This window comes from Engraulis encrasicolus, chromosome 4 (assembly GCF_034702125.1).
Source record: "Engraulis encrasicolus isolate BLACKSEA-1 chromosome 4, IST_EnEncr_1.0, whole genome shotgun sequence".
Lineage (NCBI taxonomy): Eukaryota > Metazoa > Chordata > Actinopteri > Clupeiformes > Engraulidae > Engraulis > Engraulis encrasicolus.
Window position 1 is genome coordinate 47,511,912 of NC_085860.1, and position 13,497 is coordinate 47,525,408.

The 13,497-nt window shown below is 40.4% G+C and overlaps 1 protein-coding gene across 1 annotated transcript; it reads right to left on the minus strand.

The window, feature by feature from the left end:
• Positions 1 to 5,539: 5,539 nt before the first annotated feature.
• On the minus strand, positions 5,540 to 11,952 carry LOC134447862 (troponin I, slow skeletal muscle-like). The gene is made up of 8 exons (XM_063197551.1): positions 11,804 to 11,952; positions 10,317 to 10,355; positions 10,164 to 10,206; positions 8,473 to 8,604; positions 7,525 to 7,614; positions 6,962 to 7,129; positions 6,512 to 6,601; positions 5,540 to 6,014 (listed from the first exon to the last, which is right to left on the minus strand). Exons 2-7 carry the CDS (start codon positions 10,325 to 10,327, stop codon positions 6,515 to 6,517), a joined length of 531 nt encoding a protein of 176 aa, XP_063053621.1. The 5' UTR covers positions 10,328 to 10,355; positions 11,804 to 11,952; the 3' UTR covers positions 5,540 to 6,014; positions 6,512 to 6,514.
• Positions 11,953 to 13,497: the final 1,545 nt, after the last annotated feature.

The following is a 13,497-nucleotide window of genomic DNA, read 5'->3' on the forward strand; positions in this document are numbered from 1 at the left end:
ACACACACACACACACACACACACACACACACACACACACACACACACACACACACACACACACACACACACACACACACACACAGGTGACACCGTGACAGAGATCTGGTCCTGTGCAAGTAGCCTATACAGACGGGCAGACAACAGATAACACATACTACAGTAAATGCAGGTAGGCTACAAAGACAGGCAGACAACATAGAACAAACTTTAACACCTTAAGTCCAGCTGGTCAGCAGCAGGCCAGGTGGGAAAGTGCCAGTGCAAGAAGGTGACCAGTAATCCCAGTGGTGAGCATCAACTGAGCTGCAGAGATAATCAATTTAAAGACCTGCGAGTACAATAGAGGAACAGCACACTGGTTGGAAGAGCAGCACTTCAGGTAGTCAAGTCAAATTGCAGTATTTGCCTACTGCTTGAACACTATAGGCTGATGCAGACCAAAATAGCATATTGTTAAGTTGTTGGTAACATAACTTAAACAGTGTGCCGTACCTTAAACAAAAGTTCTGCTTAACACTGTTGTAGCAATTCAGCAACACACATTTTGCTTTATGCTACACACTTGCTCATGGTCACTGCACACTTTTTCCTTCATACAGTAAGACACTCCATTAAAAAATGAACACTCATCATATCATTGGGAAAACACATCTGCTAAAAAAAACAAAACACACTGGATGTATGATAAGATTTAGGCAGCAACAATAAAACACATGCTTACAAAATTAACCACTATTCTGCCAGTTACAAAGTTGCATTCTTTATATTACGTTGCACTTCTTTTATTTTGCATTTATTTGTTTTACTTTGATTGCTTCTTTGCTAAATTCACACCTTCCTACACTCAAACAAAACAACAAATAGCATAACACTAAAGAGTAGAATATGGAGTATGGCATTGACTGACTCACGTTCTGTAGCAGTAGCCTTTTGTCTTCATCATCACATGTTAGGTATGAACATGATAGTTTGTAGAAATACACGTAGTGTAATTTTCAGAACACAACTAAGCAAGCACTTGAGCGAACTGACTGAACATGATATAATTTTGATGACGTCAGATGTAAGCTGCAAATTGTGTCTGGAAATGTATTGTACTTCGTTACTTTAGTAAGCAAACCTCATACCTCATACCCAAACAAAAAAGTATATTGACTATGTTTTTCATTACAGCATGTTGACGTCAACCACACATTTATATCATATTTAGATGTTTGAAAATTTGTGAATATACCCAATACACAAACAAATGGTCCATAAGCTCACCTACACACTGTTGTGTTGAGAGTGATGTAGGCCTACTGTTTATATTTTGTTTCAGTTTAATGTCCTGTACTGTAAGGCGCAGTTATGTAATGTACAGTATTGAATTTTGGGGTCTTGTGAATATGTACATGTGTGGGTCTGTGGGTCTGAATAGACTGTCACAAAAAGAAAGACCGCTGTGTTTTGTATAAAGTAGACAACTGTTTCCACATTGATCTATTTGTTTTCTCATTTAGTGCTAATGTGTGTCTTTTGACATGAAAATGAGGCTTTGACAAAAGATTGTTGAGTTTTTATGGCAATGCTAAGGTTTTGATAGCAGAGTTTCATGCTGACATATATGTGAAGGGTTTATCTTCAAGTATTGAGAGTAATTGGCTTGTGTGTAGAGTTTTGACTCTATGAGCGAAATTTTGCAAATTGTGTGCAAGCAGTAGGCAAAAACTGTAATGTCCTGCACTGTAAGGTGCAGTATTGAATTTTGAGATATTGTGAAGATGTACATTCTGTGAGACTGTTACAAAAAGAAAGACTGCTGTGTTTTGTATAAAGTAGACAACTGTTTTCACGTTGATCTAATTTGTTTTCTTATTTGGTGCTAATGTGTGTCTTTTGACATGGAAGTGAGGTTTTGACAAAAGATTGTTAAGTTTTTATGGCAATGTTTAGGTTTTGATAGCAGAGTTTCATGCTGGCATATATGTGAAGGGTTTATCTCCAAGTGTTGAGAGTAATTGGCTTGTGTGTAGAGTTTTGACTCTATGAGCGAAATTTTGCAAATTGTGTGCAAGCAGTAGGCAAAAACTTGTAAGTCGCCTTTATTGTCAATTTCTTTACATGCACTAGCTACGTTTCTTACTTTCCCATTGCAGTAGATATACTTTAGGTATAGACATAGACAGCATACACATAGACAGTACACGTACACCTAGAGTAGGCCTACTCATACAATACACATGCAGACATTTAAAGTACAAGACTGGACAAACAGAAGACATAGGCCTACAGAGAACATTTATTAAAAAGATGTATTGTTATGCAATTTCAGTAACGTCATAGTGTTACAATTCTGACACAGTAGCATTGTGAAATATTAATAAATAATAAAGTAAGTCATTTGTATGTGCATATACTGTATTTACATTGTCCTAGTATGATATTCTAAAAAGTGGAGGTAGTATTTACACAAAGAAATAAATATCACAGTTTGAATCAGAGCTAGACAGCTAAAGTGTGTTGGGCCTAACTAGTTTTCCAGTGTGTGTGTGTGTGTGTGTGTGTGTGTGTGTGTGTGTGTGTGTGTGTGTGTGTGTGTGTGTGTGTGTGTGTGTGTGTGTGTGTGTGTGTGTGTGTGTGTGTGTGTGTGTGTGTGTGTGTGTGTGTGTGTGTGTGTTTCAGTTACATGTATTGCAGTGCAGTGCAGTACAGTGCAGTGCAGTGCAGTGTGTGTGTGTGTGTGTGCGTGCGTGTTTGAGTTATGTATTGCAGTGCAGTGCAGTGCAGTGTGTGTGTGTGTGTGTGTGTGTGTGTGTGTGTGTGTGTGTGTGTGTGTGTGTGTGTGTGTGTGTGTGTGTGTGTGTGTGTGTGTGTGTGTGAGAGTGTGAGTGTGTGTGTGTGTGTGTGGTGTGTGTGCTGTTTGTTGTTTGTGTATGTGTGTACAATATGTCTCATAAGGGAGTACACCCCTCACATTTTTGCGGATTTGTAAGTATATCTTTTCATAGGACAACATTAAAGAAATCTCACTTTTCACAATGATCAGTGACTTGTTAACAACATATATAACCACTTAGATTTGTTGATCACTCACAAAAAATCAAAATACAGCCATTAATGTTTGAACATGTACCCACAAAAGTGAGTACACCCCAGATTAAAATCCGGTAGAGAAGGCCGTGTTGGCCTGAATCGTCTCGAAATGAAAAGGGATTAAAATGGAGGTCATAGGTGTGCGTTTCAACCTTTCTTTACATTGAACTTTTACATTTTTTTTTTTAGGGGCTTTTATGCCTTTATTTTGACAGGACAGTTTAAGATGGTGACAGGAAGCGAATGGGACAGAGAGACGGGGAGGATCGGGAAATGACCCCGGCCGGACTCGAACCGGGGTCCCCGTGGGTGGGCATGCAAGCCCAAATGTGGGGGGCTTAGCGCGCTGCGCCACAGCGCCCCCCGAACTTTTACATTTTGAGTCTACACCTGGCTTAAATACATTGGTGTGAGATTTGAATGAAATCCTATGGAGAGTATCATGATTTGCTTCAGTAGTCACAGTACATGTTCCATGCACTTTTTTTAGGTGTAATTCAGATTTCCAATGCATCCATTCATCCCCAAACCATGTCAGTCCCACTACCATGCTTGATTATCGAGATAATTAACTTTTTTGTAAAACTCACTTGCTTACCACCACACATTGGAACCATCTTAAGCAACAAGTAGCCAACTGTCAATTAATAAAATACGGGACAGTTCATTTTGGCGGGGGTCTGGGGTCTTCCCCCGGAAGTTTTTGTATTTCTTAGATGTAATTTCCTGCATTTTAACGCATTTTAATGTCCCTTGTCCCATTTCATCTCAATACGGAACCTGTACTTTTACTCATAAATACTGTACGATTCCATATTTCAAGGGACAGTTGGCAACCCTATAACACAACTGAAATGATTTTGTAAAAAGTATCAACATTTGGTAGGCCTTAATATGAGCTTTATCAAATGCCTGTCATGGTACAAATTCACCATTTATAATAGATAAGTGTGACATGCACTTTATTACATATATAAAAGAGACAGAGAGGGATGTTTCGATCATTGGGTTAATGTCATGCAGGTCTAATTTTTTCCTTTGTTGCCCCCAGTGGCGGAATTGCGCATTTCTGTTATTTCTTTGAACATCCGGGCCTGATTGAACCCTCTGTCGGGCCGAATGCGGCGTGCGGGCCGTATTTTTGACACCCCTGGTCTACAGGCTATTTAAGCTGCAATACAGTAGAACTATTTACAGTAACCTACAATATTGTGGCTTAATGTTATGTATTACAGTATTATGTTTTATGAAAGGTAAAATAAAATATGAAACAAACTGTTGGCTGTAGGAATTAAATTGGATGTACCAGTGCTCAAGATAGCAAAAGCAAGTCCTATGACACATGAAGGCAGAGGTCATTAAAGCTTTCAGTTTCATACAGCAGGTGTGTTTTAATCACCTCTCGACTCTTTTATCACAACACCTTTTATAGCAGTTGGCACATCACCAAACACTATTTCACTGTGAAGACGTGTTTACAAATCGACCTACATTTACACATTTACAAATATAATGCATTTGTTTGGAAGTCAGAGGCGTGCTCAGTCCCTTAAGAAAGATGAAAAAAGTAGTCTTGTGGGTGCTCTTTGGTTCAAGGTTCAATGTCAAAAAAGTTGCTTGAGAAGAGAAAAAAACTTTTCTTCACCAAGGCACTCCAAAAAGTATAGTTAAAAATGTCTTTATTATTATGACATGTCCATTAAGGACTTTTAAAATTGCCCACGCGTAGCGGCAGTTGAGCCTTCTTCAGGGCACGTTGTTTGACCTTGATATCTTTTCAGCATGAAGTGTCAGAAGAATTAATGTTCCAGTTAAATAAGAGTAGGCTATATAAAGTAGAAGTAGCAGTAAATTAAAAATAAAAACTGTCATCAGGTTCTCGTTAAAGTAGAATAGCTTGTGTAACAACTGTGTAATGTCATGTACTAGCATTGTACATCATACATTTACTTCTACTTCTACTTTGCATACAGGTTTTGCCATTTTAATTCAACACTAAAATTACTTTACTTTACTTTAAAGTAAAGTAAAGTAAAGTAAAGTAAACTTCTACTTTGCATACAGGTTTTGCCATTTTAATTCAACACTAAAATTAATGGGACCATACTCTAGAATAGTATTAAATTAAATTCAGTATTAATTCAAATCTCTTAGTGTTGAATGGGCCTGGCTATTGTAACTTCAGAGAGGCTTTGTGCAGAGTCAGTTAGTAGTTCCTACAGGCAGACCCATGGGCTAGAATGGACACTGCAAAATGATCAGTTTGGTTTTGAGAGTTTAATTTAACACTATACATAGATCCTATACTGTATGGTCTCATTCATTATACCCTAGTACTTTAAACACTGTCAAATATACTGTGGGTGTGGTAGAGTCTAGAATGAAGAGACCGCTATCTGACTTTATCTGCTGCTTCATTCCGCCACCGTGAGGTAGGCAAGTAAACTGCATCCAGCCGTAATCTTATCAAGGTCATCTTTAATGGGGACACATGTTTCAGTACAGAGGTCATGCATTTTTTGTCATATCCAGGGTAGTAGACGTCACCATATTGGCGTGCTCCCAGTATACATCACAAATACAACACAGTTACAAACAAATAAGAACAACAGCTTCTATACAAGCCTCAGATACAAAAGCAAAACACATCATTTATAAAATCACCAATGCAGTTATGTGCAGCATTTGATGTCATGCCCAATTGTTCAAAAACATCTTTATTTTTTTAATCCTTTACAATGTTTCTCAATCATTCTTGATGTATGACTATTTGAAATTTCAATCCTCTATTTGACATAAAAATTCGTGAGTGTGTACATGCCTGAATTGTGTTACTAAAGATAGTTCCATGTGAATATAACATGAAAATCATTTTTAATTAGGGAACGTATCGAAATCAACCTTGGCAGTCAAGTGTGTTCAGTCCTCTCATGATTCTGTTGAGAAAATGAAACAAATTTATCTTAAAAATGCTGCATTTCACAAGTCTTTCAGACAAACCCAAACCAAATGAATCATGTTGAATTAAAACAAATCAATTCAGGTAATAAAGTAATGACAAAAGGGTGAGTTCACTGAGAATCACAGCAATTCATTTTTGTCACATTGCTCATTTGGAGTGGCATAACATTGGGTTAAAGTTGGGGGTCAGAATAAGACAAATAATTCAGGACACTGAGTAGTATATGTATTAATCGGAACAATATTATTGGGGCTGGATCAAATTATTTGGGGATCTCATTGCTTAGAATTGATGGCCTGGTTTTGGTAGCCTACTTGGTTTTGTATCAGAGTTTGGAACACGGTAAACAAATGCAATGTTCATTTAACACTTAAGGAGTTCATCTGCTAGAGTGTATTTAGTCCCAGAATACTCTCGAAGTGTTAAATTAACACTGGCTTTTTTGCCGCGTAGTGCTGTGTGTCACCTCACCTGTTACTGTCCGGCGTCGAACATCTTCTTCCTGCCGTCCATGCCTGACATGGCCTCCACATTCTTACGCCAGTCAGTCACCTCCTCTTTCTGTGGGGTTAGAAAAGGAATGCAAGATATGTTTGTGTAGAGGGTCAGTCTGAATAGGTACAACATCTTTATATAAATAATAAATAAACTGAGTGAGCACTGGTTATGAACTGGGCTATGGTATGCCAACTGAAGTCTATTTATTGTAATCCAAATTGGTGGGCGCACCGACAAGAAGGGAAAAAACAGTTCAGTTGGCCAGGGCCCAGAGGGGGGGGGGTCCCAGAATTGGATCCCCATTACTATAAGTTTTGAAGGGGGTTGGTTCAAATAATATTGGGCAATAAAAAAGACAGCATCACACAACTTGATAAATAATGCAGCCTCTGCTTTAGGTATAGTTTTTAAAACTAGGTCTACCTTCTCCTCCTCTTTCTTGACTGTCTTAAGGTTGGCCTTGAAGTCAATAGTCTTTGACTGATTGGAGCCGAGCAGGACGGACAGCAGCTGTTCTGCAGAGATCTTCACCCTCTTCAGAGTCGGCTTCTTTCTGGTCAGCTCCATCACCTTAATCTTCATGTCGGCCATCTGAGTGAGCAAGTAACAAAACTTAACTCTCAGCACCTAATGCTTTTAATTCAATTGGTGCCTGTTATTAATCAGTAGACACACTGTATAACATTGCAAGCCACTTACACTTAAAAATGTAAGTTGCCTTACTGCTAAATTTGTAAATTGGCTCAACTTGAGACTTTGATTTCTGTGTTGATACAAATATAAGCCTCAAGTTGACCTAACTTACAACTTACAGTGCAGAACCACAGTAGGCCTGTTTTTATTAAAAAATATATGAAAACACAAACTGAAAATGTTGTAGTAGATTATTTATGAGACTACAACGTTTCAGTCTTAGAGATTCATTTGGTCAATAATCAAAAGACAAATAATAATCCATGTAAGCAGTGACCCGCATGCCTGTATACCTCCTTGTCAAGTTTTTCCACTTTGATCATAACGTCATACCGCTCCTCATCAACTACATCAATTTTGTGATGCAGGTCTTTGCAGAGGTCCTGTTGAGCAAAACATAAATAGAACTGGTAGAAACAAAATACAACTGGGCAGTATCAACTGGCACAAGAGCAGAATTATGCAGCAATCTAATGATAACAATTATATCAATTGATGTGATAAGGATAAATAGAAACTCAAGGTCTACAAGGGGTATTAATGGCAGGCCTACCACACCCAGGCCTAGGGCCCACAAGCAACACTCTTGGAATAATATTGTAACAACATTGTGACTTGAACACCACAAAACAATCTTGGACTTTAATTACTATGTATAGGTGTAGTAACATGTAAGTTAGCTTGTCACGTTTTTGTTCACGTTTAAAAAAATAAATGTTTTCGTACGTGCAGTCATTCAGGCCTTCTTCAAGTGAGTTTCTCACCTGGAAAACTCACCTGAAGAAGGTCTGAATGACGGAAGCATTGTGAGCATTAAAATTGCAAGTGTAGTGGATGATGTGTGGGACATTTATTGATATTTGATTTGGTTCATAATCTTTTTGGCCCCGGACCCCATTTTGACCTCATATTTTAATTTAATTTTAATATGTAACATATTGTGACAAAAAAGCTAACTTATATGTTACTACACCTGTACGTAGTAATTAAAGTCCAAGGTTGTTTTGTGGTGTTTAAGTCACAATGTTAGCTAGTTATTAATTAGTAATAATAAATATCAGACATTTCAGACGATCCCATTTGAATTCCAGGTGACCGCACATGGGGTCCCGACCCCAATGTTGAAAAACACTGTGTGACATACAACGTATCCCTTTGAACTGAGGTGTGCAAAAAAGCGTCCAATATGGTGAACTCCTTTCATCCGTCCCTGTTCAGGTGAAGCAGGGTGGGCACCTTACCTGGAGCTCCTGCACTGACAGGCCTGACAACTTCAGCGGAGGTACTCGTTCAGCCAGCGTGGTCTTTCTCTCTTCATCCAAGTCTTCCTTCTCAACAGCAAGCATGTCAAATGCTGTGTACAACATTTTTATCTGGGGAAAGACAAACACACAGTGGTTAAAAATAGTCCCATTGTACTACATTTGCACACTGAAAAGATTAGCATTGCAGAGAAAATCTCGGGAGACAGTCAGTGTGTGTGTGTGTACTAGTATGAGGCATTGCAAGACTTTGGATGGATAAGAGAAGATGGTGCTATCTTGATAGGCATTGATTAAATCAATCAGTTACTCGTCAATGCCAATGTAATGATGTAATTAATAATGATTGAGTCTAACATATCTTCTCAGGTCAAACACTGGTAGTATTTGATTAAACAAAAGCAGCTGCTTTATATTTTGCGTCATATCTTGTCTGGCCTTGCACGCTCAGCTAGGGTGGCCAGACGTCCGTCTTTAGGACAGACCGTCCGTCTTTTCAGTGCTTTGTCCGGCGTAAGGCACAGCATTAAGCCGGACAAAAATGCATTAAAATGCATGGAATTGCATCTAAGAAACTCAAATTTTCTTGGGGGGGGGGACCCCCAAACCCCCCGTCCTAAAATATGTCCTCCTTTTTCCTGTCACGGCGATGGTCACCCTACGCTCAGCCCTGTCCCCACCCCTCACCACAGGAGCGCTGACAGCTGGGAACAGTAGCCTATAAATAACTAAGCTGCGTATTAATTTGCAAACATCATTGTGTAGAGAAACACTGATTTGATTAATGGTTGCAAAAATATTCATCTGCAAAGAGATAGGCCACCTAAACTACTGAACTGTGTGCCTATGTGACTTTGTATTTGTTAAAAGTGCTTGTGTCATGGAACAATAATCACAGAAAGAAATATGAACCTGAACTCCATCAAAGCAGCTGGAATGTCAACAATGTGGGTAGCTGCTACTTGGAGACTATAACGCCCCAATACCATTTAAAGCACCAGCCAAGCCATGTGTCTATGCATCAGAGTGACACGCACACACTCGCATGCACACAAACACGCACATACGAACACACACACACACACGCACACACACACGCACACACACACGCACACACACACACACACACACACACACACATGCACACAAACACGCACTTACGAACACACGCACACGCACATACACACACACACACACACACACACACACACACACACACACACACACACACACACACACACACACACACACACACACACACACACGGGCATGCACACACACATACACAGACAGACAGACAGACAGACACACACACACACACACACACACACACACACACACACACACACACACACACACACACAGACAGACAGACAGACAGACACACACACACACACACACACACACACAGATGTGTGCATGTATGAGCGCACATGCAGACATGCACACACAAACATGCATGCGTGCACAAACACACACACACACACACACACACACACACACACACACACACACACACACACACACACACACACACACACACACACACACACACACACACACACACACACACACACACACACACACACACACACACACACACACACACACGGCACTGAGGAGCGGCACTGAGTCCTCTATCTAAGTCAGAAGTACACACACAGACTTACCTTCAACCCGAGCCTCCGCCCCGAGCTGATCTTCCTTTTCGGTCTTTTGAACGGCGAAAAGAAGCAAACATGCAAACAAAAAAGAGGAAGATGTGAATGACATGTGACTAACATTTTTGTCCATCAAAAGTTTGTGAAATGAAGAATACTTACGCATCTGCCATGTTTGGTCACTTATACTGTAACACAGATCTGAAAAAAACAAGAATGAGCCTTTTAAATCCTGGAATCCTTGAGATGGGCACAGTTAAATCCGTTTACCGGTTTCAAAGGCAACCACAAAGGCTCAAGAATATAACACTCTTAATAGTACCCCAAGAAATCAAGCAGGCCTAATCTTAAGGGTAGTGGGGAGCCGGGTTGATCTGCTCCGATTGCCGTGATCAGTGCAGTCTAATTAAGCTGTGCTGACTGCATGCTTCTTCCAGAGGTATATGGGGGAGGCTTTGTTCCATCTTCCCTTTGCCGATTATAGCTCAACGGTGTGAATTAATGACCATCATGAAACCGCCCACCCGGTCCTTGGCCCCCAGCACAAAGTCACATATCCAGACCAGCGCAGTGTACCGTAAGCCAGCTTCTTCCCACACACCTCGAGTCCAAAGGCTGGGGGGCCTTGACCCCCTTTAGTTATACCTTTGGCTTTCATCCAGGGCTGTTCCTGCATGTCATCAGGGCAACATTCATACTGATATATGAAAGTCTTTCACGCCATACCAACGGTAATTGGCAACACCAAGTCATAATCAGTCATATGATCTATGTGCCAACACCAAGTTATAACCAGTCATATAGTCTATGCCATCACATCTCAGTTACAATCACACTTCAATGGTAAATGGACAGCATTTATAAAGCGCCTTTCCACTCCTTCGAGCACTCAAAGTGCTTTACATGGTATGCCTCACATTCACCCATTCACACTCACATTCAGACACAGCGGGGTAAAGTATCTTGCACAACGATGGGGTCAGGCAGATCGGGGCTCGAACCTGCAACCTTCGGGTATGAATGGCTCCTCTACCACTTGATCCACCACCGCCCGCACCGCACTTACCAACTTCACCATTCTAAACAGTATAGAATGTGGTTAAATAGCAGAGTGAACGTTATTATTATGTGAGATTATGTTATGGTTGGTGAAAGTCTCCTAAAATATTTATCATGGGACATCCTATAATTTCCTATGTACAGAAACTTCTTTAGGAAGTCTCAACTTAACTGCAAATACACTAGGCTACATTTAAGTGGTCGTTCAATGCCTAGACTGTAACCTTTGGCATGCAAATAAACTCTTTACATACTGACACTAAGTAAAACACCCGTAAAGAGAAAACAGTAAACACAGACACATCTAGATCAAATCAGACGGTGCGAGGAAAATTTAGCGCCAACACCTTTTGCATTCACAGTCACACCTTCAGGCATAGTGATGAATTACAGAAGCATGCATACATGTCATTCCTTAATACCATTTCATCTTTTAGCTCCTATTCTGCCCCTCACCTTACATGTCATCACCGCTGGCCAGAAGAGTACAGACCATTTCTTCTCACTCACTCACTCACTCAGTCATTCATCACATCCCCACTCCCACAACAGAGTGTGTTTTTTTATGGCAACAAAAAAACAAAACGTACCTTTGGGAGAGAAAAGGCAGGTAGGGTGTTGGATGTAACACAGGCCAAAATGAAGATTGTGGGGGGGAAAAGGCTTGAGATTTATAGTTTCTAACGCACGAGGGACGGCCAACTAAAATAACACCCCGCTGCCTCGTCCCCTCGCGCGGCTGACATTTACTGCAACCAAACCGCAACCAAACAGCATCCAGTCTGCGGAGTCTGGCAATAAAACAACTTTTATTGGTATTGCACACAGAGCTATGCGCATGTGGGCCTAGGATGCCGCCTGCTGGCCTGCGTGACGATGCTGCAAGGTACTGATGGTGAGAGTGGGAGAGAGAGAGTGCGGTACCTTTGCTGGAAAATGAGCGTTTAGTTAGAATGAAAAAAATAAGTTTGAATAGTTTAAGTTAGTTTACATTTAATTCAATTCATTTTAAGTTAGTGCAATCAACAGTTTTTTGTGAGGGAGTGTGAGAGAGGGTGGTGGTGGATTTGCTGGCAAATGAGCTTTTAGCTAGAAAAACATTTGATTCAGTTTAATAATGCTTTTTTGTGGCAAACGGAAAGGAAACATGAGAAGCTCTTTTTTGTATTCAGTTAGACGGAGATCAATCTACACCCTGGGCCATATTGATCGCAGAGTCGTCTCCAGAGTGAGTTAACCTGAAGAGGTAAACTTTTCATCATTTGTGCTTTCTGCCTTTTGGTTTTATCACTGTCAGTAACTCGTATTTTCTATTATTTGAAAAGAAAAAATATGTTCTTCACCAAGGCACTCCAAAAAGTATAATTAAAAATGTCTTTATTATGACATGTGCACTAAGGATTTAAAATTGCCCACGCGTAGCAGCAGTGCCTTCTTCAGGGCATGCAAGGACCTTGAATCAAAGAGCACCCACAAGAACACATTTTTTCAATCTTTCTAAAGGGACTGAGCACGCCTCCAAAAACTCCTATTTTCTATTTTTTGTTTGAAGTGTGTGTGTGTGTGTGTGTGTGTGTGTGTGTGTGTGTGTGTGTGTGTGTGTGTGTGTGTGAGAGAGAGAGAGAGAGAGAGAGAGAGAGAGAGAGAGAGAGAGAGAGAGAGAGAGGTAGTGAGAGAGAGACTTTGTGACAAAAAAATTGAAAATTGTCTGTATATGGTTGTGTATGACTACATATTGCATATCGTTGTGACTACATTTTGCATATCTTTGTGATCAGGACCCTTCAAACGCAGTTTCTGTACTCAAACTTGTGCGTCATGGGTAAAGTTATGTAACAATCTAAATGCAGACACATAAAACCGATTTCAACAAATTCAAATGTGCTTGTCCATTTTATTTTGTCACATTGTGTCGCTGTGTGGAGTCTGTTCAGGCTAATTATGAGACATTTCATGAACATGTGGTAGTTTTTTTTAATCATCGGTTGCTTCCTCCTTTTGCTCAGGAAGTAAGCCAACCATAAATCACAACACTGTCTTTTGGTGTGAAGAACAGGAACAGGTGGATGTCTGTCTTGATATAACACGAGCCCAGCAATCCATCCATCCAGCCAGTCATCCTTCCGTCCATCTATCCATCCACAGTCCATTCTTCTTGACGTGTGTGCACGGCGCTCCCTAAAAGGTGTCAAGGATGACCATGCCACCTTTGTCAAGGTTTATTTTTATCCCACAATGCCCTGGCAGCACGTGTGGCGAGAGTGTTAACTCCGCAGTCTTGAAA